This window comes from Monodon monoceros, unplaced genomic scaffold (genome assembly GCF_005190385.1).
Source record: "Monodon monoceros isolate NGI ecotype Baffin Bay Population unplaced genomic scaffold, NGI_Narwhal_1 Super_Scaffold_8, whole genome shotgun sequence".
Classification (NCBI taxonomy): Eukaryota; Metazoa; Chordata; class Mammalia; order Artiodactyla; family Monodontidae; genus Monodon; species Monodon monoceros.
In genome coordinates this window covers 67464619-67488539 of record NW_021703785.1, presented here as the reverse complement: position 1 = coordinate 67488539, position 23921 = coordinate 67464619, and the positions used below count along the sequence as shown (strand labels likewise).

The following is a 23921-nucleotide window of genomic DNA, read 5'->3' as shown; positions in this document are numbered from 1 at the left end:
AGTCTTCTGCCCATTTTTGAATTGGGTTATTAGTTTTTTTAATATTGAGCTGCATGAGCTGTTTATATATTTTGGAGATTAATCCTTTGTCCGTTGATTCGTTTGCAAATATTTTCTTCAATTCTGAGGGTTGTCTTTTTGTCTTGTTTGTAGTTTCCTTTGCTGTGCAAAAGCTTTTAAGTTTCATTAGGTCCCATGTGTTTATTTTTGTTTTTATTTCCATTACTCTAGGAGGTGGATCAAAAAAGATCTTGCTGTGATTTATGTCAAAGAATGTCTTCCTATGTTTTCCTCTAAGAGTTTTATAGTATTGGTCTTACATTTAGGTCTCTAATCCATTTGGAGTTTATTTTTTGTGTATGGTGTTAGGGAGTGTTCTAATTTCATTCTTCTACATGTAGGTGTCCAGTTTCCCCCGCACCACTTATTGAAGAGACTGTCTTTTCTCCATTGTATATCCTTGCCTCCTTTGTCATGGATTAGTTGACCATAGATGTGTGAGTTTATCTCTGGGCTTTCTATCCTGTGCCATTGATCTGTATTTCTGTTTTTGTGCCAGTACCATATTGTCTTGATTACTGTAGCTTTGTAGTATAGTCTGAAGTCAGGGAATCTGATTCCTCCAGCTCCGTTTTTTTCCCTCAAGATCGCTTTGGCTATTCGGGGTCTTTTGTGTCTCCATACAAATTTTAAGAATTTTTTTTCTAGTTCTGTAAAAATGCCATTGGTAATTTGATAGGGATTGCATTGAACCTGTAGATTGCATTGGGTAGTATAGTCATTTTCACAGTGTTTATTCTTCCAATTCAGGAACATGGTATATCTCTCCATCTGTTTGTATCATCTTTAATTTCTTTCATCAGTGTCTTATAGTTTTCTGAGTACAGGTCTTTTGTCTCCCTAGGTAGGTTTAGTCCTAGGTATTTTATTCTTTTTGTTGCAGTGGTAAATGGGAGTGTTTCCTTAATTTCTCTTTCAGATTTTTCATCATTAGTGTATAGGAATGCAAGAGATTTCTGTGCATTAATGTTGTATCCTGCAACTTTACCAAATTCATTGATTAGCTCTAGTGGTTTTCTGGTGGCATCTTTAGAATTCTTTATGTATAGTATCATGTCATCTGCAAACACTGACAGCTTTACTTCTTTTCCGATTTGTATTCCTTTTATTTCCTTTTCTTCTCAGATTGCCATGGCTAGGACTTCCAAAACTATGTTGAATAATAGTGGTGAGCGTGGACATCCTTGTCTTGTTCCAGATCTTAGAGGAAATGCTTTCAGTTTTTCACCATTGAGAATGATGTTTGCTGTGGGTTTGTCATATATGGCCTTTATTATGTTGAGGTAGTCTCCCTCTATGAGCACTTTATGGAGAGTTTTTATCATAAATATGTGTTGAATTTTGTCAAAAGCTTTTTCTGCATCTATTGTGATGATCATATGGTTTTTCTTCTTCAATTTGTTAATATGGTGTATCACATTGATTTGCATATATTGAAGAATCCTTGCATCCCTGGGATAAATCCCACTTGATCATGGTGTATGATCCTTTTAATGTGTTGTTGGGTTCAGTTTGCTAGTATTTTGTTGAGGATTTTTGTATCTATATTCATCAGTGATAGTGGTCTGTAATTTTCTTTTTCTGTAGTATCTTTGTCTGGTTTTGGTGTCAGGGTGATGGTGGCCTCATAGAATGAGTTTGGGGGTGTTCCTTCCTCTGCAATTTTTTGGAAGAGTTTGAGAAGGTTGGGTGTTAGCTCTTCTCTGAATGTTTGATAGAATTCACCTGTGAAGCCCTCTGGTCCTGGACTTCTGTTTGTTGGAAGATTTTTAATCACAGTTTCAATTTCATTACTTGTGATTGGTCTGTTCATATTTTGTTTCTTCCTGGTTCAGTCTTGGAAGGTTATACCTTTCTAAGAATATGTCCACTTCTTCCAGGTTGTCCATTTTATTGGCACAGAGTTGCTTGTAGTAGTCTCTTAGGATGCTTTGTATTTCTGAGTGTCCGTTGTAACTTCTCCTTTTTCATTTCTAATTTTATTGATTTGTGTCCTCTCCCTCTTTTTCTTGATGAGTCTGGTTAATGGTTTATCAATTTTGTTTATCTTCTCAAAGAACCAGCTTTTAGTTTTATTGATCTTTGCTATTGTTTTCTTTGTTTCTGTTTCATTTATTTCTGCTCTGATCTTTATGATTTCTTTCCTTCTGCTAACTTTGGGTTTTGTTTTTTCTTCTTTCTCTAGTTCCTCTAGGTGTAAGGTTAGATTGTTTATTTGAGATGTTTGTTGTTTCTTGAAGTAGGATTGTATTGCTATAAACTTCCCTCTTAGAACTGCTTTTGCTGCATCCCGTAGGTTTTGGATCGTCGTGTTTTCATTGTCATTTGTCTCTAGGTATGTTTTGATTTCCTCTTCGATTTCTTCAGTGATCTCTTAGTTATTTAGTAACGTATTGTTTAGCCCCCATGTGTTTGTCGTTTTTACATTTTTTCCCCATAATTGATTTCTGATCTCATACTGTTGCGGTCAGAAAAGATGCTTGATATGATTTCAGTTTTCTTAAATTTACTGAGGTTTGATTTGTGTCCCAAGATGTGATCTATCCTAGAGAATGTTCTGTGCGCCCTGAGAAGAAAGTGTAATCTGCTGTTTTTGGATGGAATGTCCTATAAATATCAATTAAATCTATCTGGTCCATTGTGTCATTTAAAGCTTGTGTTTCCTTATTAATTTTCTGTTTGGATGATCTGTCCATTGGTGTAAGTGAGGTGTTAAAGTCCCCCACTATTATTGTGTTACTGTCGTTTCCTCTTTTAGAGCTGTTAGCAGTTGCCTTATGTATTGAGGTGCTCCTGTGTTGGGTGCATATATATTTATAATAGTTATATCTTCTTCTTGGATTGATCCCTTGATCATTACGTAGTGTCCTTCCTTGTCTCTTGTAACATTCTTTATTTTAAAGTCTATTTTGTCTAATATGAGTATTGCTACTCCAGCTTTCTTTTGATTTCCATTTGCGTGGAATATCTTTTTCCATCCCCTCATTTTCAGTCTGTATGTGTCCCTAGGTCTGAAGTGGGTCTCTTGTAGACAGCATATAGATGGATCTTTTTATTGTATCCATTCAGCCAGTCTATGTCTTTTGGTTGGAGCATTTAATCCATTCACGTTTAAGGTAGTTATCAATATGTATGTTCGTATTTCCATTTTCTTAATTGTTTTGGGTTTGTTTTTGTAGGTCCTTTTCTTCTCTTGTGTTTCCCACTTAGAGAAGTTCCTTTACAATTTGTTGTAGAGTTGGTTTTGTGGTGCTGAATTCTCTTAGCTTTTGCTCGTCTGTATAGCTTTTGATTTCTCCATCGAATCTGAATGAGATCCCTGCCGGGTAGAGAACTCTTTGCTGTAGGTTCTTTCCTTTCATCACTTTAAGTATATCATGCCATTCCCTTCTGGCTTGTAGAGTTTCTGCTAAGAAATCAGCTGTTAACCTTACTGGAGTTCCCTTGTATGTCATTTGTCATTTTGCCCTTGCTGCTTTCAATAATTTTTCTTTGTCTTTAATTTTTGCCAATTTGATTACCGTGTGTCTCGGTGTGTTTCTCCTTGGCTTTATCCTGCCTGGGATTCTCTTCACTTCCTGGACTTGGGTGGCTATTTCCTTTCCCATGATAGGGAAGTTTTCAACTATAATCTCTTCAGATATTTTCTTGGATTCTTTCTCTCTCTCTTCTCCTTCTGGGACCCCTATAATCTGAAAGTTGTTGCATTTAATGTTTCCCAGAGGTCTCTTAGGCTGTCTTCATTTCTTTTCATTCTTTTTTCTTTATTCTGTTCTGCAGCAGTGAATTCCACCATTCTGTCTTCCACGTCACTTATCTGTTCTTCTGCCTCAGTTATTCTGCTGTTGATTCCTTCTAGTGTAGTTTTCATTCCAGCTATTGTATTGTTCATCTCTGTTTGTTCATTCTTTAATTCTTTTAGGTCTTTGTTAAACATTTCTTGCATCTTCTTGATCTTTGCCTCCATTCTTTTCCTGAGGTCCTAGATCATCTTCACTATCATTATTCTGAATTCTTTTTCTGGAAGGTTGCCTGTCTGCAATTCATTTAGTTGTTTTTCTGGGGTTTTATCTTGTTCCTTCATCTGGTACATAGCCCTCTGCCTTTTCATCTTGTCTGTCATCCTGTGAATGTGCTTTTTGTTCCACAGGCTGCAGGATTGTAGTTCTTCTTGCTTCTGCTGCCTGCCCTCTGGTGGATGAGTCTGTCTAAGGGGCTTGATGGGAGGGACTGGTGGTGGATAGAGCTGGCTGTTGCTCTGGTGGGCAGAGCTCAGTAAAACTTTAATCTCATTGTCTGCTGATGGGTGGGGCTCCGTTCCCTCCCTGTTGGTTGTTTGGCCTGAGGCGAACCAACACTGGAGCCTACCCAGGCTCTTTGGTGGGGTAATGGCGGACTCTGGGAGGGCTCATGCCAAGGAGTACTTCCCAGAACTTCTGCTGCCAGTGTCCTTGTCCTCACGGTGAGACACAGCCACCCCTCACCTCTGCAGGAGACCCTCCAGCCCTAGCAGGTATGTCCGGTTCAGTCTCCTATGGGGTCACTGCTCCTTCCCCTGGGTCCTGATGCACACACTACTTTGTGTGTGCCCTCCAGGAGTGGAGTCTCTGTTCCCCCAGTCCTGTCGAAGTCCTGCAATCAAATCCCACTAGCCTTCAAAGTCTCATTCTCTGGAAGTTCCTCCTCCTGTTGCTGGACCCGCAGGTTGAGAAGCCTGACATGGGGCTCAGAACCTTCACTCCAGTGGGTGGACTTCTGTGGTATAAGTGTTCTCCAGTTTGTGAGTCACCCACCCAGCCGTTACGGGATTTGATTTTATTGTGATTGCGCCCCTCCTACCATCTCATTGCAGCTTCTCTTTTGTCTTTGGATGTGGGGTGTCTTTTCTGGTGAGTTCCAGTGTCTTCCTGTCGATGATCGTTCAGCAGTTGTGATTCCGGTGCTCTCACAAGAGGGAGTGAGAGCACGTCCTTCTACTCCAGCATCTTGAACCAATGACTGGCGGCGCAGTGGTTAAGAATCTGCCTGCCAATGCAGGGCACGCGGGTTCAAGCCCTGGCCCTGGAAGATCCCACATGCCATGGAGCAACTAAGCCTGTGTGCCACAACTACTGAGCCCGTGTGCCACAACTACTGAAGCCTGTGTGCCCAGAGCCCACGCTGCACAACAAAAGCCACCACAATGAGAAGCCCGCACACGGCAATGAAGAGTAGTCCCCGCTCGCTGCTACCAGAGATAGCCTGTGCACAGCAACGAAGACCCAACATACCTAAAAATAAATAATTTATAAAAAAGAAAAAAAAAAAAGGAAAGGATAGCTTTATTGCTTTGCTAGCAAAGGGAGACACACTGGGCTTCTGCCTCAAAGAACTGTGTGTCCCCACCTTTGATTGCTTTCCTCTTCACAGAAGAGTTAATCCTCCTACAGGGCTCCCTCTGTAGCCATCTCTGGTCCTGTTTCCTGAAAGTTCTACAGCTACCGTCGGCTTTAACACCGAGTGGGTCCTCGCTGTATCCTTGACTATCTTCCCTTCTCGCCCGTCACACTCATCATTATTGTCAGGTACTTAGTGTGTGACCCATTTATCACTCATTCCTGGAGGAGATACAGTGACAGTCTGTCTTGAGTTGTGACTGTGTTTGCTCAAGGCACATTGCAGTGGGTTTAGGGAGGTATCAGCAAAGGGATGGGGAAACAGTGGAATCGTCTTATTTGGTTCCACTGACCAGGCAGTGAGAGCTTAAGAGTCAAGTGGTTGAACGGCATGAACAGAGAAGACAACCAGGAGATCTAGACTCGGCCAGAATGCGATGCAGTCCAGGAGGGCTTAGGACGTATGTCAGGAAATACTTCCTGGTGCCGATGTATAAAGAACAGCAGGAATTTAAGAACCAAACTGTACCATGCTGGTTCTTTCCTGGAATGGGGGTAGGGCTGAACGTGGTCATCGTTCATTGTGTCAGGGCTGTAGGGCCTGGGTACACCTTTCCGCTTTTGCCTCATACAGGTAACTCCAGCACACGCATGCCGTTCCTTACCTCACCGCACAGCCTCCCCTAACTGTAATACTTTCAGGGCCCAACACTCCATTTGCTGTCCCGAACCTTCACTGCTCTCTCTGTTGGAAAAGTCGTCCCTGGGTGTCCCCAGGACTTGGTGTCCTCATCACATCCTCTGGGGAGGCTCTGCTATCTGGGGTCCCAGAGCGCTCTGGGGCCCTTCCCCAGTTTGAAAGCTGTTAATCTATAGGCCCGGCCTCGTTGCGTGGCACATAAATCCTTCCTGATCTGATCTGGCTGACGCAGCCTTCCTCTCTAACTTTATCACTGACTGTTCCCTTCATCCTTTTCTCAGAAATGCCCGATAAACTCCCTGGTCACCTCTCAGGGCTGCTACCAAGATAAGGTGGGCTGTGGGCTCTGTGATAACTCTCTTCTTTCTGCCACTGATCTGCTGCCTTGTGCCTGAGTCTGTAGGAAACTGTGTCTTATTTTTTTTTACTTTTTAAATGTTTATTTCATTTTAATTTTTTTATGTTAATTTTTAATTTTAATATTTTTTTGGCCGCACTGTGCACATGTGAGATCTTAGTTCCCCGACTAGGGATTGAACCCATGCCCCCTGCAGTGGAAGTGCGGAGTCTTAACCACTGGACCACCAGGGAAGTCCCACTGCTGCATTTTAGAGGAAACTCAGGAAACACCCCTCCCCAGAAGCTCTCCCTGCACTGGCTCTCCTCCTCTGTGCCCCCAGGGCCCCCGCTTGGCTCTGCAGTGACACCCACGGCCTCGTGCTGTGATGGCGTCTTCTGAGCTAGACTCCTGTGCTGGGGTCACGCTTGCTCCTTTGTGTTTCCTGGATCCTCGTGCTTAGGAGAGGCTTGGAGATGTTTGCTGAATGAGTGCACACAGCATGCGAGATCCAAGCACTTGATAAAGGAAGGGGATGATCTCTCAGGAGCAGAGGAAATAGCACAGGACCCAGATATGAAAAGGGGAAGAATTCGCTTTTTTTCTTCTCCCCAAGCCTCTTCCCCACACCAAAGAGCTGCTTCTGTGCCAACAGTGGGAACTTTGCTGTGGTGGGAGTTGATTCCTGCAGGGTTAACCTTTTGACAGATGGAGCTGCTTTTTGTTTTTTTTAACTTTAAAAATAATTTTTTTAATTTATTTAATTTATTTTTTGGCTGCGCTGGGTCTTCATGACTGCGTGCGGGTTTTCTTTAGTTGTGGCGAGGCGGGGCTACTCTTCGCTGCGGTGCACGGGCTGTAGGTGCGCAGGCTTGAGTAGTTGTGGCTCTCGGGCTCTAGAGTGCAGGCTCAGTAGTTGTGGCACATGGGCTTAGTTGCTCCATGGCATGTGGGATCTTCCCGGACCGGGGCTTGAACCTGTGTCCCCTGCATTGGTAGGAGGATTCTTAACCACTGCGCCACCAGGGAAGTCCGAGCTGCTCTTTTAAAAAAATTTGTTATGAATTATTTTGAACATACAGGAAGCTACAAAGAGTAACATGGTGTATCTACCACTCAGATTAAGAAATAAAATATTCCTAACACAGCTGTAGCATTTAAACCATTATCTTGATTTGGTGTCTATCATTCTCCTGTGGTCTTTTATACTTTCACACCATATTTGATATGTACACATGCATATATATGGTATATATCCATTTTTTATATATTTGTGTTTATATTTTTGTAAACCATTGATTTATACTGTATGGTTATTCCCTTGTGCCTTGCTTTTTTCAGCATTCTGTCTGTAGGGTTCATCTCCAGTATCCATCTGGCTTGATCCACGTAGTGTCAGTTAATCTTTATTGCTGTGTAGTAGTCCAATTTGTGTATCCTGTTAGGGGGTATCTGGTTTGCTTCCAATTTTTTCTTTTTACACAGTGCTGCTGTGAGCACTCTTGTTACATTCCCTTGTACACGCATTGAGAGTTTCTCAAGGATGACTAATAAGGCTGGAGTTTCTGGGTCATTGCACATGTGCATCTTCAACTTTATTAAATTTTGCAAAAATTATTCTCTGAGGCTTAATGACTCCAGTCTTAAAAAAATAAATACTTCTCATTTTGATAAGTCAGTTACGTTAGTGTTTCAGATGTAGTGGATCGAAGGTTACATTTCAGTTGAAGTAGAAGATACCCGTTTGAACCTTATCTGTGTGTCTGATTTATACTGATTTAAAACAGAGATCGGTATGTGGAGGGTTCATATTTATATAAACTCCTACAAAGAAAGAATGAGGTCATATTCAGCAGGTTGTTCAGCATTTCCTTTTAAATTTTTTGTTGAGTTTTAACCAGAGAGCATTTTGGATTATTTTTAGGATCTGGACTGCTCACTGTGGAGCTATTTGTTGTATGAATATTTGAGTGAATAAATGAATGGAACTATAGAACTGAACATGAGAACGATAAAATATAATGGAATAAATTAAAACCAAGTTAGCGGCCCTGAGTCGAGGGGTTAAAGTGAAAAGCTCCTGGTGGGGGGAGGGTCCTCACATTCATTTACTGTCAGCCTGCTGGAGGCTACAGTTTTTTAAATTTAAATTTTTAAAAAAATTTTATTTTATATTGGAGTATAGTTGATTAACAGTGTTGTGTTCGTTTCAGGTGTACAGCAAAGTGATTTAGTTTTACGTATACATATGTCTATTCTTTTTCAAATTCTTTTCCCGTTTAAGTTATTGCAGAGTGCTGGAACAGAGTTCCCTGTGCTGTACAGTACTCCTTGTTGGGTATCCGTTTTAAATATAGCAGCGTGTACATGTCAACCCCGAACTCCTAGTCTATCCCTCCCCCCAACCCTCCCCCAACCCCGTAACCAGGGGTTCATTCTCTAAGTCTGTGTCTATTTCTGTTTTGTAAGTAAGTTCAGTTGTATTTTTTTTATTAGATTCCACATATAAATGATATCGCATATTTGTCTTTCTCTGTCTGACTTACTTCACTTAGTATGATCATCTCCAGGTCCATCCGTGTTGCTTGGAGGCTAAAAGTTTGTGACATCTGCCTTCGGCCAGCACCCCTGTCTGGTGGCAGCGTCCTGACACAACGGCAGTCTCTTTTCTTTATCACGAGCTCAGAACCTGGGCAGGCCTGATGTGCTTCCCTGGTGCGGGGCCTGAGCAGCCCTGTCTGCGGCGAGACGTCTGTGGTCTCCCCTCGCCTGGACGCTGTCAAGACACCGGCTGCCCCGAAGCCAGTCTCAGCTGGCGGCAGCTGTGGCCACTGTTGCCGACAGGCTTTTACGCAGCCCTTCCCGCCACAGCCCTGCTGTGTGGAATCGTGGCTGTTTTCCTGGAGATAACACTGCATCCTGGCCAGGTGCCTTGTGAGGTCATTGCTGAGCGTCACCTTGAAGGGCTGTCCAGAATGTGCTTGAGGTAGAGTGTTAGTTTGCTAGGGCTGCTGAAACTAAGTGCCACAAACCGCGTGGCTTCAGCAGAAGTTTGTCTCCCGGTTCTGGAGGTTGGGTTGGTTTCCTCAGAGGCCCCCCTCCTTGGCTTGCAGGTGGCCGTCCTCTCCCTGTGTCTTCACAGCATCCTCCCTCTGTGTGTCTCTTGCCCGGATTTCCTCTTTTTATAAAGACGCCAAGTACTGTATATCGGATTAGGACCTATACTAATAACCTCACTTTAACTCGATCACTTCTGTAAAGACCCAATTCCAAATTAGGTCACATTGTGAGGTGCTGGGGGTGAGGACTTCAACACATGAAGTTTGGGGGACACAATGCAGCCCCTAACAGGTAGACACACTGTAGGGTTATGTGTGAATTGTTAAAAGGCTTCTTGCAGACATTGGATTTTCAGTGACGAGGGAAGTGAGTGTTCTTTCCCACATTAACATTTGCGTACTTTCTGACAGATGCAGGAGCAATGTCACAGTTTGTTACCACAGACTTGGTCTAGTACAGCAAGCTTATTTACTTACTAACTTCTAGGAAGGAAGTTGCAGAGATCAGTTTAAAAAGGGAGATTGTGTTATTAGAATTACATACAAATTGATTTTTTTCCCCTAAGGGTTTATTGCCTGAAGGCTTGCCTTGTGGTTGTTTTTTTTTTGACTTGTTTTCAAGTTTATTTCAGTCCTTGTTAAAAAAATACCTGAAAACTTTTTGTTGTTGTCGTTCTAGATTTAAAAGGAATTGCATTTGTCATCCAGAGTCAAAGTAATTCTTTTCATGCAAAGAAAGCAGAACAGCTAAAACAAAGCATCTTAAAGCAAGCTGCAGATCTTACCCAGGTATGTAGAGGTGACTTGGAATGTCAGATACTTACTTATTACTGGATTCATTTATGTTTTCCAAAGCTCTTGGTCCATAGATGATCAATTTTATTGAGATAAAATACCTCGTTTTTGTTTTGCTGGCTTAATATGGACTATATTGTTTAAAATGCTCTAGTTAATTTCTAATGCTCAAAGCATCGTATTCTAAATTATATATATATTTTTAAGAGGATTATACAAATGTATAGGACTATCATGGTTTCATCATAAAGTATGATAGAAAAAAGTGGAAGAAATAACTTTTTAAAGGCAGAGCTTAAAATAGCAAAGATAATTGATGTTCAAAATTCTGGTAACAAGTTCTATGGCAATTTCTATGTTGAAATAACACTTTCATTAACCTTAGTGCGGTGCTTCTTCTGTGAGTTTCTTAATCCGTTTTTAAATTGGATCTTAATTGAACTTTTGATTTGATTTATAATGTAATATCCAAGAAGGATTATGGAGAGAAAGATTGACACGTCCAGGTACACTTTAATGATGTTTGAAATAGGCGTGAGCTGAGTTTAAATCTGTTCTGAATGATGCTGGAGGTTTGGGGCAAAGGAAGATCTACTTTCTTGTGCTGCCATATAGGAGCTTTCTTTTTTAGCCAAGCAAAGAAATTCCACCCAGCCCGCTCCACTATATGGCTGTGGCCTTCAAGACAGAAGTGCTGTTTGGAGGTAAAAGCCATCAAGAGTTCTCTGATAAGAGACCTGTGTGTTTGACAGACAGCTTCTTTCTGTTGGTGGGAGCTGGGAAATAAAGGGTTGGAGATATCGATGGAAAAATGAACAGCTGTAAGTGGTATTCAAGGTCAAGGCACTGCTGACAGTAAAGCTTACTGTGCTTAATCTTTAAATGCTTTACGTATGAAATTCATCCACCCTCCCCACGTCCCCGCAAGGACAGACCGTCGGTTCCTCATACCTTCTCAAGGGAGAGGAAAGTGTTGCAGGCTATAGACAGGTGGTTGGTTTTTTTGGGGGGGGAGGTACTTGGAGATAGGAGCAGCTTGATGAGTTTTAAGTTCCCCTTTGTCTGGAAACCCAACTTCGGAGATTTTCTTCTACTAAACCTTTTCAGATTCCATCAGAGAGGAAGTCCTGCAGCAACCTTGACAGGCTGGGGTTCCTCCGTGGGCTCTGGTAGAGGCCTCTGCGGGGGTCGGGGAGCAGGGCCCCACATAGTCCCTCAGTGGGGTCCGGGTGAGCATTCATGGAATTTAGCTCAGTTGGGCCTTGGCTGTTACCCCAAACTGTGAATCAGTGATGATGTCAGGACAGAGTTATGTGTCGTTTGAATTCATACATGAATTAAGGGCACATATATCTCTGTACCTTGTTCCCAGAAGTACCTTCCCTTTTGTAGAGGCAGATTCATGTGTGTTTTATGAATTTTTTTAAAATAAATTTATTTATTTATTTTTTGGCTGCGTTGGGTCTTCGTTGCTGTGCGCAGGCTTTCTCTAGTTGTGGCAAGAGGGGGCTACTCTTCGTTGCAGTGCATGGGCTTCTCATCGCGGTGGCTTCTCTTGTTGCGGAGCACAGGCTCCAGGTGCGTGGGCTTCAGTAGTTGTGTCACGAGGGCTCAGTAGTTGTGGCTCGCGGGCTCTAGAGCGCAGGCTCAGTAGTTGTGGTGCATGGGCTTAGTTGCTCCGCGGCATGTGGGATCTTCCTGGACCAGGGCTCGAACCCATGTCCCCTGCATTGGCAGGCGGATTCTTAACCACTGTGCCACCAGGGAAGCCCTTGTGTCTCTCTTTTCTAAAGTTCTCTGAGGTCAGTATAAAACATAAGAATGTAACATCCTGGTTACACGCTGTAATATGGTTCAACCATGTTCAGTGTTCTGCTTGTGGTAACCTTTCCTAGAAAGGTTAGGAAACATTTCTATTTCTCTAAAGTGTTGAACTTTTCTAGCAGTTTATTCTGTGCGTCTGTTTAGTTTCAGTATGCTTCTACTTAATTTGTATTGTCCTTTGCATTTACAGTTTGCCATTTAGACCACCTGTTTAGCTGGTGGCTTAGATTGCCACTAGGTGGCAATATTGGTTTTACATTTAAAGGCACCTAATAAAGCAGTATCATCAAGCAAACCCCTCTCCCCCAGCATCTAATTTCTGTGATAATAAATGGAGTCTAGAGTAAAGCAATTGGAAACCTCCCTTTAATTATCAGATAGTCTGTTTTTCTTATTCAATTCTTTCCTAGCATGGAAGCCAGCTATGAGTACTGAAGTAGTTATGACAGAATTTCGTTTTAGCACTTGGATTTAATTTGCTCACGAGATCCAGGGTGTACTGTTACAACTTAGGTAATTTCATATTTGGGTTAACAAGTCTTTTGGTAGTTGAAATGGCTGGAAAGATTTTACAGTTTGCATCTGTACATGATACTGGTTCATTTTTTTCTCTTTGTAGAGTTCTTTATGTTATGTATGTGATTTAAAGTTGAATTTATTCCATGAATAGCATCTTGGAGATCCGCAGATTGTCGAAAGCTCACACCGGGTCTGTAGACAATACCTGGGGCAATGATGAGCTACCCTGACCTAGAACTACATGAAAACAGAGAAAGAAGATTAACTGCAGAGAATTAAGTGCTGAGGTGCAGAGACTATAGGGCAGCAAAGTCACTTGGAGAGGCAGGTAATGGCTCCCTAGTTGCAATTTGGCTGGAACTTGGTTTAAGAAACCGACATATTCTTGAAAAAGAACTGACAGCCTAGTCGTCAGCTGGGGAAGACAAGGACAGCCGAATCCGGGGCAGAGTTGTCAGGGCATCCCCAGTGCTGCGGCAGAAGCAGGCTGGCTCCTCTGAGGGGTCAGCCCCATGGTTTGTCAGGTATGTGCTGTGCCTCTAACGGGACAGGATGTCACCTGTGACCTGAATCATTAGGTCTTCAGGTTGCAGTTTTGGTTTTCTCCATCGATTTGCCCACCACGAGCATTCACCACAGTTGCTTAGTGAGGGAGGAATCAGCCACAAGTTTTACCATCTGAATATTTATCTGATAGTCCAAAATATCTCTTCCACGCCACCAGATGTCTAGAACTGCTGTTTATTTATTCATTACTCCTGTCGGGTTGCACTTGACTACGAAATCTGCCAAAAATTAAGGTGCAGAAATTTAATGGTTTCTGCAGTTAGGCATCTGCTTCTAGCTGTTCTCTTTTGCTTTGGCAAGTCATTGCCTACGCCTGTTTCGCCTCAAGGTGCTAAAATGTGGTCTTATTGAAAACACAAACGTTTTTCATTCTTCTCATTTGAGTATAAAAACAGGAGCCTAAGCGAACTTTCTATCTGAAACATGACACTGTACTCGGAGTTGTTACCAGAGTGGTGAAGCTGTTTCCCTTGTTTTCTGCAACAATCTGGGTCATTGTGAGTTGTCACTCCCATTTCCAGGTTTGATGCTTATAAGGCAGTTCATAATGGTTTTGAAGTCTATAATGATATAGTTCTTCTAGTCAGGAAGCTAGCAGACTTTACCAAGTGCTTCCTATGTACAGAGAACCATTCTGGATTGTGGTGGAGCAGAGTTAGAGAGGATTTAGAAAAGATACTCTAGTTCTTTGAATTACTTATAAGATAGATGGTAACGATCTCATAATAGAAATGACTGTATCATTAAGTAGAAATTAGAAATCCGAAATAAGTCTATTAAAATATCTATTCAACAATATTCATTGCACATCTGTAGCTACATTAGGTACTTTTGAACGTAACAGGACATCTCTAGACAGTCCATGGGGCCCTTGAGAAAGACGGTGGTCATGAAGCTGTTTAGGAAGTAGAGCGATATGTAAACAGCACATGAAGGAAGACTTTTGTCAGATCCGATAGGAGAGACAGGAAATTAGCTGGAGGGATGTTGGTTTGGAACAGGGAACCAGATCTGGAAGACGAAGACATGAGTCATCAGGAAGGTTTGCTTTTAGGATGCCAGGGGACCTAGGATTTCTTCGGGGGGATGAGTAAAGCGTGTTTTAGCAGGAATAGTGATCTTTCTAGATCAAAATGGATGGAAAGTAGAGCTGGTAATATGGTTGACCAGTACAGGGTTCCTAAATGTACATCTACAGATAGAAGAATGCAGATTTGGAAGAAGTGCTACCGTTTTTCCTGAGTGTTTTCTCCCTGCATTACAGATGGAAGGGTAATGTGAACTTATAAAGATTGACTATACAAAGAGGTGCATGAACAAAAGCCAGGTGGAGGTAAGGCTAACAGAAACCCATAAGGAGAGTTCGTGCAACAATCTCTGAATTAATCAGGCCCTTGAGTGTATTTTGTTTTAAATACCTGTTATGTGCGTGGCATCTGTGTGTCAATTGTGATTTGACTTCTGCTTTTTGAACTTGAAAAAAATTCCTTCTTGAGTCAGTGTTTGTGTGAAAATTCTTATTTTTTTTGTTACGTGAAATGGGCGCAGTCAGCTCGGTCTCTGGCGAAGACTCTGTTGGAGAAGCTTGAGTTTATGTTGTGATGGAGAGGCTGTCAAATGAGAGTATTTTTTCCCTTCTGGGACCTGGGATCCGGTAACCAAGGCTGATCCTAGATTGACATAGTTTTTACTGCACCTTCAGAAATGTATCAACACTTGCTTAAAATTATAGAAGCCATTAATGTTCGCCAAAGGAATTTCAAAATAAGATTAAATTGGAGGCAATAAAGGAGAGAGGAGAAAGCATCATTGTGTTTTTTTAAAACTAGGTTCTAGTAAAATAAAGACTCATGTACATTTTGAAGACTCTGAAGTATGATCTTAGCACAAGGCACAGGTCATGTGTGGTTGGGGAATCACTTTGAATGGGAGACAGGGAATAAGCCCCTGTAGGAGTGACTACTCAGAGAGAGGACAGGCTGAATTTAGAATGAAGGCAGGACCTGAGGGAGGGGCAGAACCACGGATAAGTTATGGACCCTTTTTTTTTTTTTTAACATCTTTATTGGAGTATAATTGCTTTACAATCGTGTGTTAGCTTCTGCTGTATAACAAAGTGAATCAGTTATACATATACATATGTTCCCGTATCTCTTCCCTCTTGCATCTCCCTCCCTCCCACCCTCCCTATCCCACCCCTCTAGGTGGTCACAAAGCACGAGCTGATCTCCTGGTGCCACGCGGCTGCTTCCCACTAGCTATCTGTTTTACATTTGGTAGTGTGTATATGTCCATGCCACTCTCTCACTTTGTCCCAGCTTACCCTTCCCCCTTCCCGTGTCCTCAAGTCCATTCTCTACATCTACGTATGGACGCATTTTTAAGGCATCCTCCAAATACAGAAAAGAAAATTCAGAAGTGGGTTAGGCTTATAAGGTTTTCTTTTTAGGGGGGTTATGGTGCCCCTGTAAATTTCATTTTATGGCAATAATGGATTACATTTTTTGTTTTAGGCCCAAAGGGGCCAGACTAGCTGCTTAGAAACCTCCATACTCTCCCCTCCCGCAGCTAAACAGCTTCTGAAGAGAGCAGACGGTTCCAATTTTGTTGCCTCCTTTTGTGGTACGAACTTTATTTAAAAGCTGGCAGAATCACAGCCTTACAAATAAATGATTCTGCTTATTCACAGAAAGTTTTGGAAATCACTGTTTTCTCAAGAAGAGTTAGGTCTTGGCTCATTAGTTTAAAAAACCTCATTTCCATGCGATAAGGCAGGAAAGCTGGAAGCAAAGCCTTTCACAGATGAGCGTGAAGAAGCTTGAGAAAGTGGCCTTGTGTTTTCTAGTTTTAGACGTTATCATATTGGCAAGGAGACAGCGTGAGGTGCTTCATTGAAAGGTTAGCTGTGAGAATCAAGTCGCTTTCACAAAACTTTCCTTTTTAGGTGAGAGCAACTGGATGCTAAATTACTTAGTGAAAGTTTGTTTTCTGTCGTAATCGGTAGGTGTTAAGTAATCATGTTATTTATTAAAGTGGAGTTCTTACTACCTTGCTGTTGAGTAAGAATTTATGCATGCATTTACCAAATCTTTGTGGAGTATTTACTTAGGCAAGGGCCTGGGCGAGATGCTGCAGGAGAAAACAGAGCAGTGAGACCGAGTGCACTTCCTCTGGGGCTTGCTCAGCTGTAATGAATTCTTCACACCATGTTGTGAATGTGGGTCTCTGTTTGGTGCCCAGCATTTGGACACCTTCCCTTACTGGAGATTTCTACCTGGTGTGAATCTGGTGGGAGTGGGCTCGGCCCACTCAGGACCTCAGAGGCCAGACTCGGGGTCTCCCCAGCTCATGGAGGGTGGCCAGCTGGACGTTGCCACGCAGGATTCTGAGTCTGGAGCTAGGGACCCGTACAAGTGGTTTATTTATTTACTTACTTTATTTATATTTGGTTGTGCTGGGTCTTAGTTGTGGCAGGTGGGCTCCTTAGTTGCAGCTTGCCAGCTCCTTAGTTGTGGCATGCAAAAACTCTTAGTTGCGGCATGCATGTGGGATCTTAGTTCCGTGACCAGGGATTGAACCCGGGCATGGGGGGGGGCACAGAGTCTTAACCACTGTGCCACCAGGGAAGTCCCGAGTGGTCACTTTAGATCTCACTCTCCTGGTGGTGACGTCGGTGCCCAGGGGACCAAGTGAGGTGGGAATGCATGCATGCATGTGTTGGAGGAGGCCAGTGCTCTGGGGCGGGTGATGCCCTGCAGGGCGACCTTTTCCCGGTGAGTCACTGTGGAGGGGGGCCCTGCCTGTGCCACCCTCGGGGAGGCTCGTGATGGGGGGCGGGGCACTGCATGTCGCTTCCTGCAGCCGCAGCAGCAGCCACCATGAGAACACAGGCCAGGCAGCAGCCCGCCCGCCCTGCCGGGAGAGGGCAGCGGAGGCTTTGTCATGACATTTGAACTGAGCCTTGAAGAAACAGGAAGAGTTTGCCGGGGCGACTGTGAGGACCCCCACTGATGGAGAGAGGAAATCTCGGGTCTCGCGGGATGTTGGCAAAGGGCTCAGCTACTCTGTGAGCTACTACCATGAGTTCACATTTGGGGAGGTGGGCTTGGAGGGACTATTGAGACACCTAACACGTGGCGCCGGGGTCTGCAGTAGAGACCCTGGAGGAGGGTTGGAAGCCATAGTAGTGCCCGCAGCGGACGTTCACCGAGTGCTCACCATGGCCGTTACTTTACCTCGCGCTCATGTCAGTACACTATACCGCCTTCAAGCGTCAGCTTCTCTACGTCTATGAAGTGGTGTCTGTAATTCTCCCCATTTGCAGAGAGGAAACGGGCTTAGAGGGATTGAGCGACTTGCCCACGCTCACATCACTAACGAGCAGTGCGGCCAGGCTTGCGTCTCAGTTCTGATCTGCCTGCTGACACACAGGTGGGGCCTTAATCACGGGGCCAGGCGGCAGATCGCTGCCGCTGCTGTGTGCAAGGAATTCCACGCCAGTTCGTAAACAGTGGTCTGTGCCCTCTCTCACCTTACCCGGCGTTTTTTTGTTTTTTTTTTTAATACCATTTATCCTTGGCATTATATTCTAGATATATTTGCTTACTGCCTGTATCCTGCATTAGAACCTGAGATGCAAGAGGTCAGATCCAAGACTCTGCCCGGTCTTTTCACAGATGTTTCCTGTGTTCCTAGAACAGCGCCTGGCCCATAGTAGTTGCTCAGCAAATATTGTACCATCATAATAATATTAATAACCATCACATGCAAGCTTGTGCCAAGTGCTTGGCATGTATTAACTCACTTGACCCCAGGACTGTTGTGACCGCCATGTTAGAGATAACAGACCACAGGCAGGTCTGGGAACTTGCTCAAGGCTGAAGAGCTGGAGCGAGGATTCTGATGCAAGCACTTTGCCTCCAGAAATCAGGTCCCTACATGCTAAGCTTTATTGCCTTTCACGAATGAGTGAATGATTCGTTAAAACAGAGTTATATGAGCTATAAAAATGTACATAGTAATGTATTTCAAAGTAAATATTTAATAAAGAGAAATTATATCAATGATGAGGTAATATTTTTCTCTTGTTAGGAAATGACAGGTTTCTGGGGAAAACAATATATTTTAACATAGGCTCAGATTCCTGGAATGTTTGTCATTATAGCATCACTGTAGTCTCCCGGTCCACATGTGAATCCTGGGTTTGTAAAGGCTAGTAAATCTGTCTGATGTATGTTCCAAACAGGATATATCCTCATAAGATAGACCTACTTCTTATGGAAGAAATAACAGTAAACAGATGTTAAATTTTGTCATGATTTATTTGTTGGTCTAAAAGTTCAGTGCCTAAGAACTATGTAATAGTTGGAATTTGGAAATACAGTTGAACTGGAATCAGTCTTAAAAGCAGGATTCAGTCCTTTAGAACTTTTGCCTAATACTGAACAAATATCTTGGTTTTTGCTTTCTAATTTAATACTTGGTCTGAATAACGAGACCAAATTAGACCATAAACTCATGAACTTAAATTAAGGTATGGACAAGTAACGAATATTGGGAAATAGTCTGTTGACAAGGGAAGAGGCCAGCATCGTGGAGTTAAATTAGTTGAACTTTTTCCAGACAGAGGCAGAAAGACTAAAGTGGTTCAAAACTAAATTTGCCTAATAAAGTCATTTATGACATTTAAAATATTAATCTACTTTGATCCATGTTCAAATGTTGGCTTTTTCATTCATACTAATTCTAGATATAAATTTTTAATGATTTCTGCCTCCATATCAAGAATAATGGGCCTTCTCCATTCTCAAAGCATTTTTAGAAGGCGCAGCTATGCAATCAAAACCCTCTCCCAAATGAAGATGATGAATATGTATGAGAAACAGGTAATGAAGTAGAGTGTTGGTTTTGAATTTGTTGGTTCTCAGTAATTATTAATGGCATTAAATGTGAATATGCCATGATAAAAAATGTTCAAAGGAGGTACTGCCTGAAGGTCCAGTAGGCTTTCTGACTTCAAAATGCTTATTAGGATAGCAGTAGATGCCAGTGATGGAAATAAAGGTAGATTTTGGTTCAACAAGACAAATAGTGTTAACGTAAGATGTTTAAATTACTGTGATCAACTTTTTCTTTTTTTTTTTCCTTTTCTGTCATTTACCCATATTTGATTATTTGTATTTTTAGTCCCTTTATGCTTGCCTCTGTTATGGTGTTATCTCATTTGTGATAGAATTTTACTTTCAACTTTTAGGTTTGAAATAGAATCATGGTTTGGTGAATAGGCATCATTTAGATTGCTGACAGGCATGACTGCCTTTGTTATAGCTTTTAGCTTTTATTCCAAAGGGCTCTGTTGATAGAACATTTTCTTACTTTTTCCTTGATTTTTCGTTTGAAAACTCATTCATCCCTGCAATTACATACTAAAAAACTCTATTTTCATCTAAAAGTGCTGTCAGGTGGTGATGTGGCATCTTTAAGGAGGTTTAATTCTTGTGGATAGAACAGACAGTAGATATAAAGAACATAAATTACTACAATCCCGAGTGGTAAGAACTGAGATAAGATCATTTGATGGAAAATTTTATTGTGACCTTTTAAATTATTTTATCTTCGAGGTGCTAATACATATGAGTATGTGTGTATCTAAGTCTGGGTCTGTGAGCATTCGCACACAGAATATATACACACAGACAAACATACATGCATATATATATATGCACACACATATATAAAACAAGACTAAAAGCTCTTGGTCCTTTTTGAGGATTAGTAGACAAAAGTTTATAAGTAGAATGGCTTTGGCTTAATCAAGAGTTAATCAAGACCAGGTTTCTGAGTATCAAGGGAGGACCTATTTTATATTTTTAAGACAAAGGTATTCACACATATTTGGAGATAGTTATCAACATAGCATACTAGTTTTTGAAATGTTTCTATTTGGAGATACAGGGGTACAGAAAACTTGATTGCCATTTTTGTGTTCACCAACTGAAGCAAATTACAAAATCCAGGCATGTGATTTAGTAAACAGAAAGTAATGGAGATAGGAAAGATTGTAACCCAGTAGTAATCCAGAGAGTTTATTTTAGTCTAGAATATAACTCCTCCTTTGCGCTGACTGAACCTTTGCCTGCTGCAAATTGTCGTGACAGAAGGTATTCATAGGCCTGCCTCTGCACCGCTGCCAGGAAAGCGCCCTCACAGCCTTTCTGCAGAGGTTACCTGTCTGGGTGTAATACTTGTTGACATCACTTGTATAGTTCCTAAAACTCGGAAGGGTGGTTCTTGTTTGGTAACCACATTTTCGTATTTATTTTTGCTCAAAACAGTTTTTTAGTTAAAATATATTTTAAAGCATATATGTAATAATTTCATCCTTCTGATTCTGGCTCCTTTCCAGTCTCTATTCATCTGTGATTTTGTTTTACATGGTTGGAATTATGTGTTTTAACATTTGACAGAAAGACATTCCCATTGTCATAATGTCTTCATTATTATAATTTCAGTTGCTATATAATAGCTCATTTGCCACTTATTTTCTTGTAAGACTTCTTTTAGTGTTTGCTGTGTTTCTTTTCTAGCTCGTTCATATTAGCACGCTCCCATAATTATTTGAAAGTTTTATGCAAATATTAATGTTACTAGTTTTCTTCACACATGATTTTTGCTCTTATGTAATCCTCATGAATATGTATGTGTGTGATATATATGTATGTGTATATATGTATGCCATATGTATGTATAAGCATATAGCTATATATGCATGTATATGTATAGATATGGCATATATATGTATGTGTATGGCATATACATGTATACAGCATATAGCTAATATATGTGTATATATATACACATACATATAGCAGCTTTTGAAAAGACAATGAAAATCACTTCATTATTCAGAATCAACAGTAGGAAAGCCCAGATTACATTGGGGTGCTGCTAATACAACCTTTAGGAGTTTGCTTTTTCTCTCTGATGTGCCGTATTGTTAGTGTGATTTAACCTTTGATTACTGTTTTTACGTTTCATATTTGTCCACGGCAGTTAGAAAAAATACTGCATGCGATGAAGAAATGAGGCTTATTTGATTTCCCGAAGATTTATATTGGAAGCCATTCTTTTCTTCTTAAATAATAAACTTATGTGAACTTAAAGAATGGTGTAGTGTCTACTTTAGTGTGGTAATATTTCATATAGTTAAGCATGTATTCTTAAAGTCTTTTGTAACAATTACCGGGGCTGTAGGCACTACAGAACACAGAATATCCTACAGTTCGTTGGGGGGCGTCCAGGCATATTAGGTGTCTGGGTTTTGACTTGTCTCAACTTGAAGTAGATTAAATAGTGCTTAACTTCAAAGCTCACATTGATAGCTTTAAAGATATGACTCTCTCTCTCTCTCTCTCTCTCTAGTAGAGCAGGTATGTATATGTAACTGTAGTTGTGTCTATTTCTGGATCTTAGTTCCTCCTAAGTTTATAAATTTTGATATCCCATCATTACGCTATTACTGTTGTTGCCTGAATACTTGAGGATTCTATTTCTAGTGTTTAGACCAAAAGCTCTTCATTATGATGGTGTTTTAGTGTTTTTAGGGCACTCTAAAATTTTTTCTTCACTTGAGGTAAATTGGCTATTATATCCTCTTGTTTAGCCCGAAGTGTTTTATTTTCCACATGCCTTCCTCTGTTGTGTACACAGAGAAAGCTGTCTTTATGCCTCTGAGTTTGCCCTGACTTCCCCTGGGCTCTTGCCTTCCAGTCGCCTTTGCACGCCTGCAAATTCCAGGTCTGCTCCGGGTGTCACTGGAGACCCTTCCTGGAGGGCCTCTGAGCCATGCGGAGCCTGGGGGCTGAGGAGGCTGTGTGGCTTCAGCGAAAATCCTTCACTTCTAGTAGCTCCAAAGGGAAGAGAAAAGAGACGAGTAGGAAGAGCAAAGCGTCAGATCTTTAAAAATACCTGGTTTTAAATTTGAGTCTTTTGAAGAAATTGCTGCGGTCATATTGTGTTTTTTATTTGTTTCTCTGCTTTGACGATTGTTTCTTCAGGAAGTCCCCAGAGTCCTCCTCCTTCACCAGCTGGCTCAGCAGGAAGGCGCGTGGACCATACTTCCGTTGTTACCGCAGTATGTTTCACGTGACACGTGCTCATTATTGGCATCTCTACCTGACGCTCGTAGGCTCCCTAGTTTTCTTACTCAGAGGGTGTTTTTTCCTCAGAGTCAGGAAGTAAAGTCCATTTGGACTCCATGACCACTACTGTAATCGGATTTCTTGATGATTGATTCTTTTTTTTTTTCCTGTTTCACTAGGCAGTGGGTTTTATTTGAATTAATCTACAGTGACCGTAATTCCCCAGCTCCTTACTGTTTGTCTCGTATCTAAAACAATTCTTCCCGAGCTATACATCATAAGTACTACTTCAAATTAGGTATTTCTTGGATTTTTTACAAAAATGATTCAGTTCTCTGAGTCTCCTGTTTTTATATCTAGTGTACCATGTGTCTTTAGAACTACTTTAACTTACTATTAGAGAAATTAGATATGTTTATAGTCAAACTGCATTATTCATACAGTTTAAGCATTGATGATTGATTCTTAATCATGAATAGCTTTTATTTTTAAATATGTTTCTTTCTTAAAAGATATAATGTCAATATATTTGATATTTTATTTGAGAATTATGTCTCTTCTGAATTGGGGTTTGTCATAGAAAGAATTAACTTTAAGAAGTCTAGCTGTTTCATAAACCAATAGTATCTGGCTTTCCTCTACGCTTAAACTATACACGGAAGAAAAATATTATGGGAAAAAAATCCAGATTTCTTGCCATTTTGTATGTCCTTCATCCATTTCCTGTTGATCAGTTTTAAACCTTATTATAAACTCACTTTATAAAGGTGATTACTATAACCTATTTGTTTTTGTCAGCTTTTCTGTAACATATAGCAGAAATTCATCATGGATTTTCTTCTGTGAAGAAGAGACAAGAATACAAATTCCACAACTCTTACAAGCACTCAGAAGATATGACCCATCAAAGGTAAATACAATTTCAATACGAGTATTTTTATTTTGCAGAAAATGCTTAAAAGAAGTTTAATTTTGATTAAGAGGTTTTTCAGTCTAATAAAAACACTTAATTTAAGATTAAGAAGAATGAAATAGGCTGCTCTTGCCTTGTGAAACGGAGCACATTCTGTCTATGCAATGTGTATCTCAAAAAAACCTGCTTTCACTTAAAAAAAGAAGAATGAAATAACAGTTGAATATCTGGAAGCAATGTTAAATACTTCTCTTTGACGTTTGGAGCTTTCAGAAGGATGGAACTTAAAATGAGCCATTTTTAAATGAAAAAAGTATATGGGTTATCAATTTTGAAGAATTAAAAAACTATTGATATAACCTAGAGTTAAGAAATAAATTTAAATTGGTTATTTCTCTTTATCAACAATGACCACATTATTTTAGACAAGAAATATTTTTTGAGTACCAACTGTGTATCAAGCACTATGATAGCAGAGGCTAGACAGACAGGGGTCCTGACTGCCTGGATGGTACAGAGTAGCAGGGAGAGGAGGGACCATTAAGAACCGAGGGAGACGACTGGGGTTGGCTGCCTGAACACAGCCTGAAGCGGTTGGTGCACCACGGCTAGCCTAGCCGGGAGGAAGTCCC

The 23921-nt window shown here is 41.2% G+C and overlaps 1 protein-coding gene across 2 annotated transcripts in view; it reads left to right on the top strand.

Moving 5' to 3' along the window:
- Positions 1–23921, top strand: part of B3GLCT (beta 3-glucosyltransferase) — a 110349-nt gene that overhangs the window by 23103 nt on the left and 63325 nt on the right. For both annotated transcript variants that reach the window (XM_029210040.1, XM_029210041.1), the window contains 3 exons: positions 10211–10320; positions 22293–22369; positions 23175–23286. In XM_029210040.1, coding sequence (XP_029065873.1) covers positions 10211–10320; positions 22293–22369; positions 23175–23286 — 299 coding nt within the window. The remainder of the gene's footprint in view (positions 1–10210; positions 10321–22292; positions 22370–23174; positions 23287–23921) is intronic.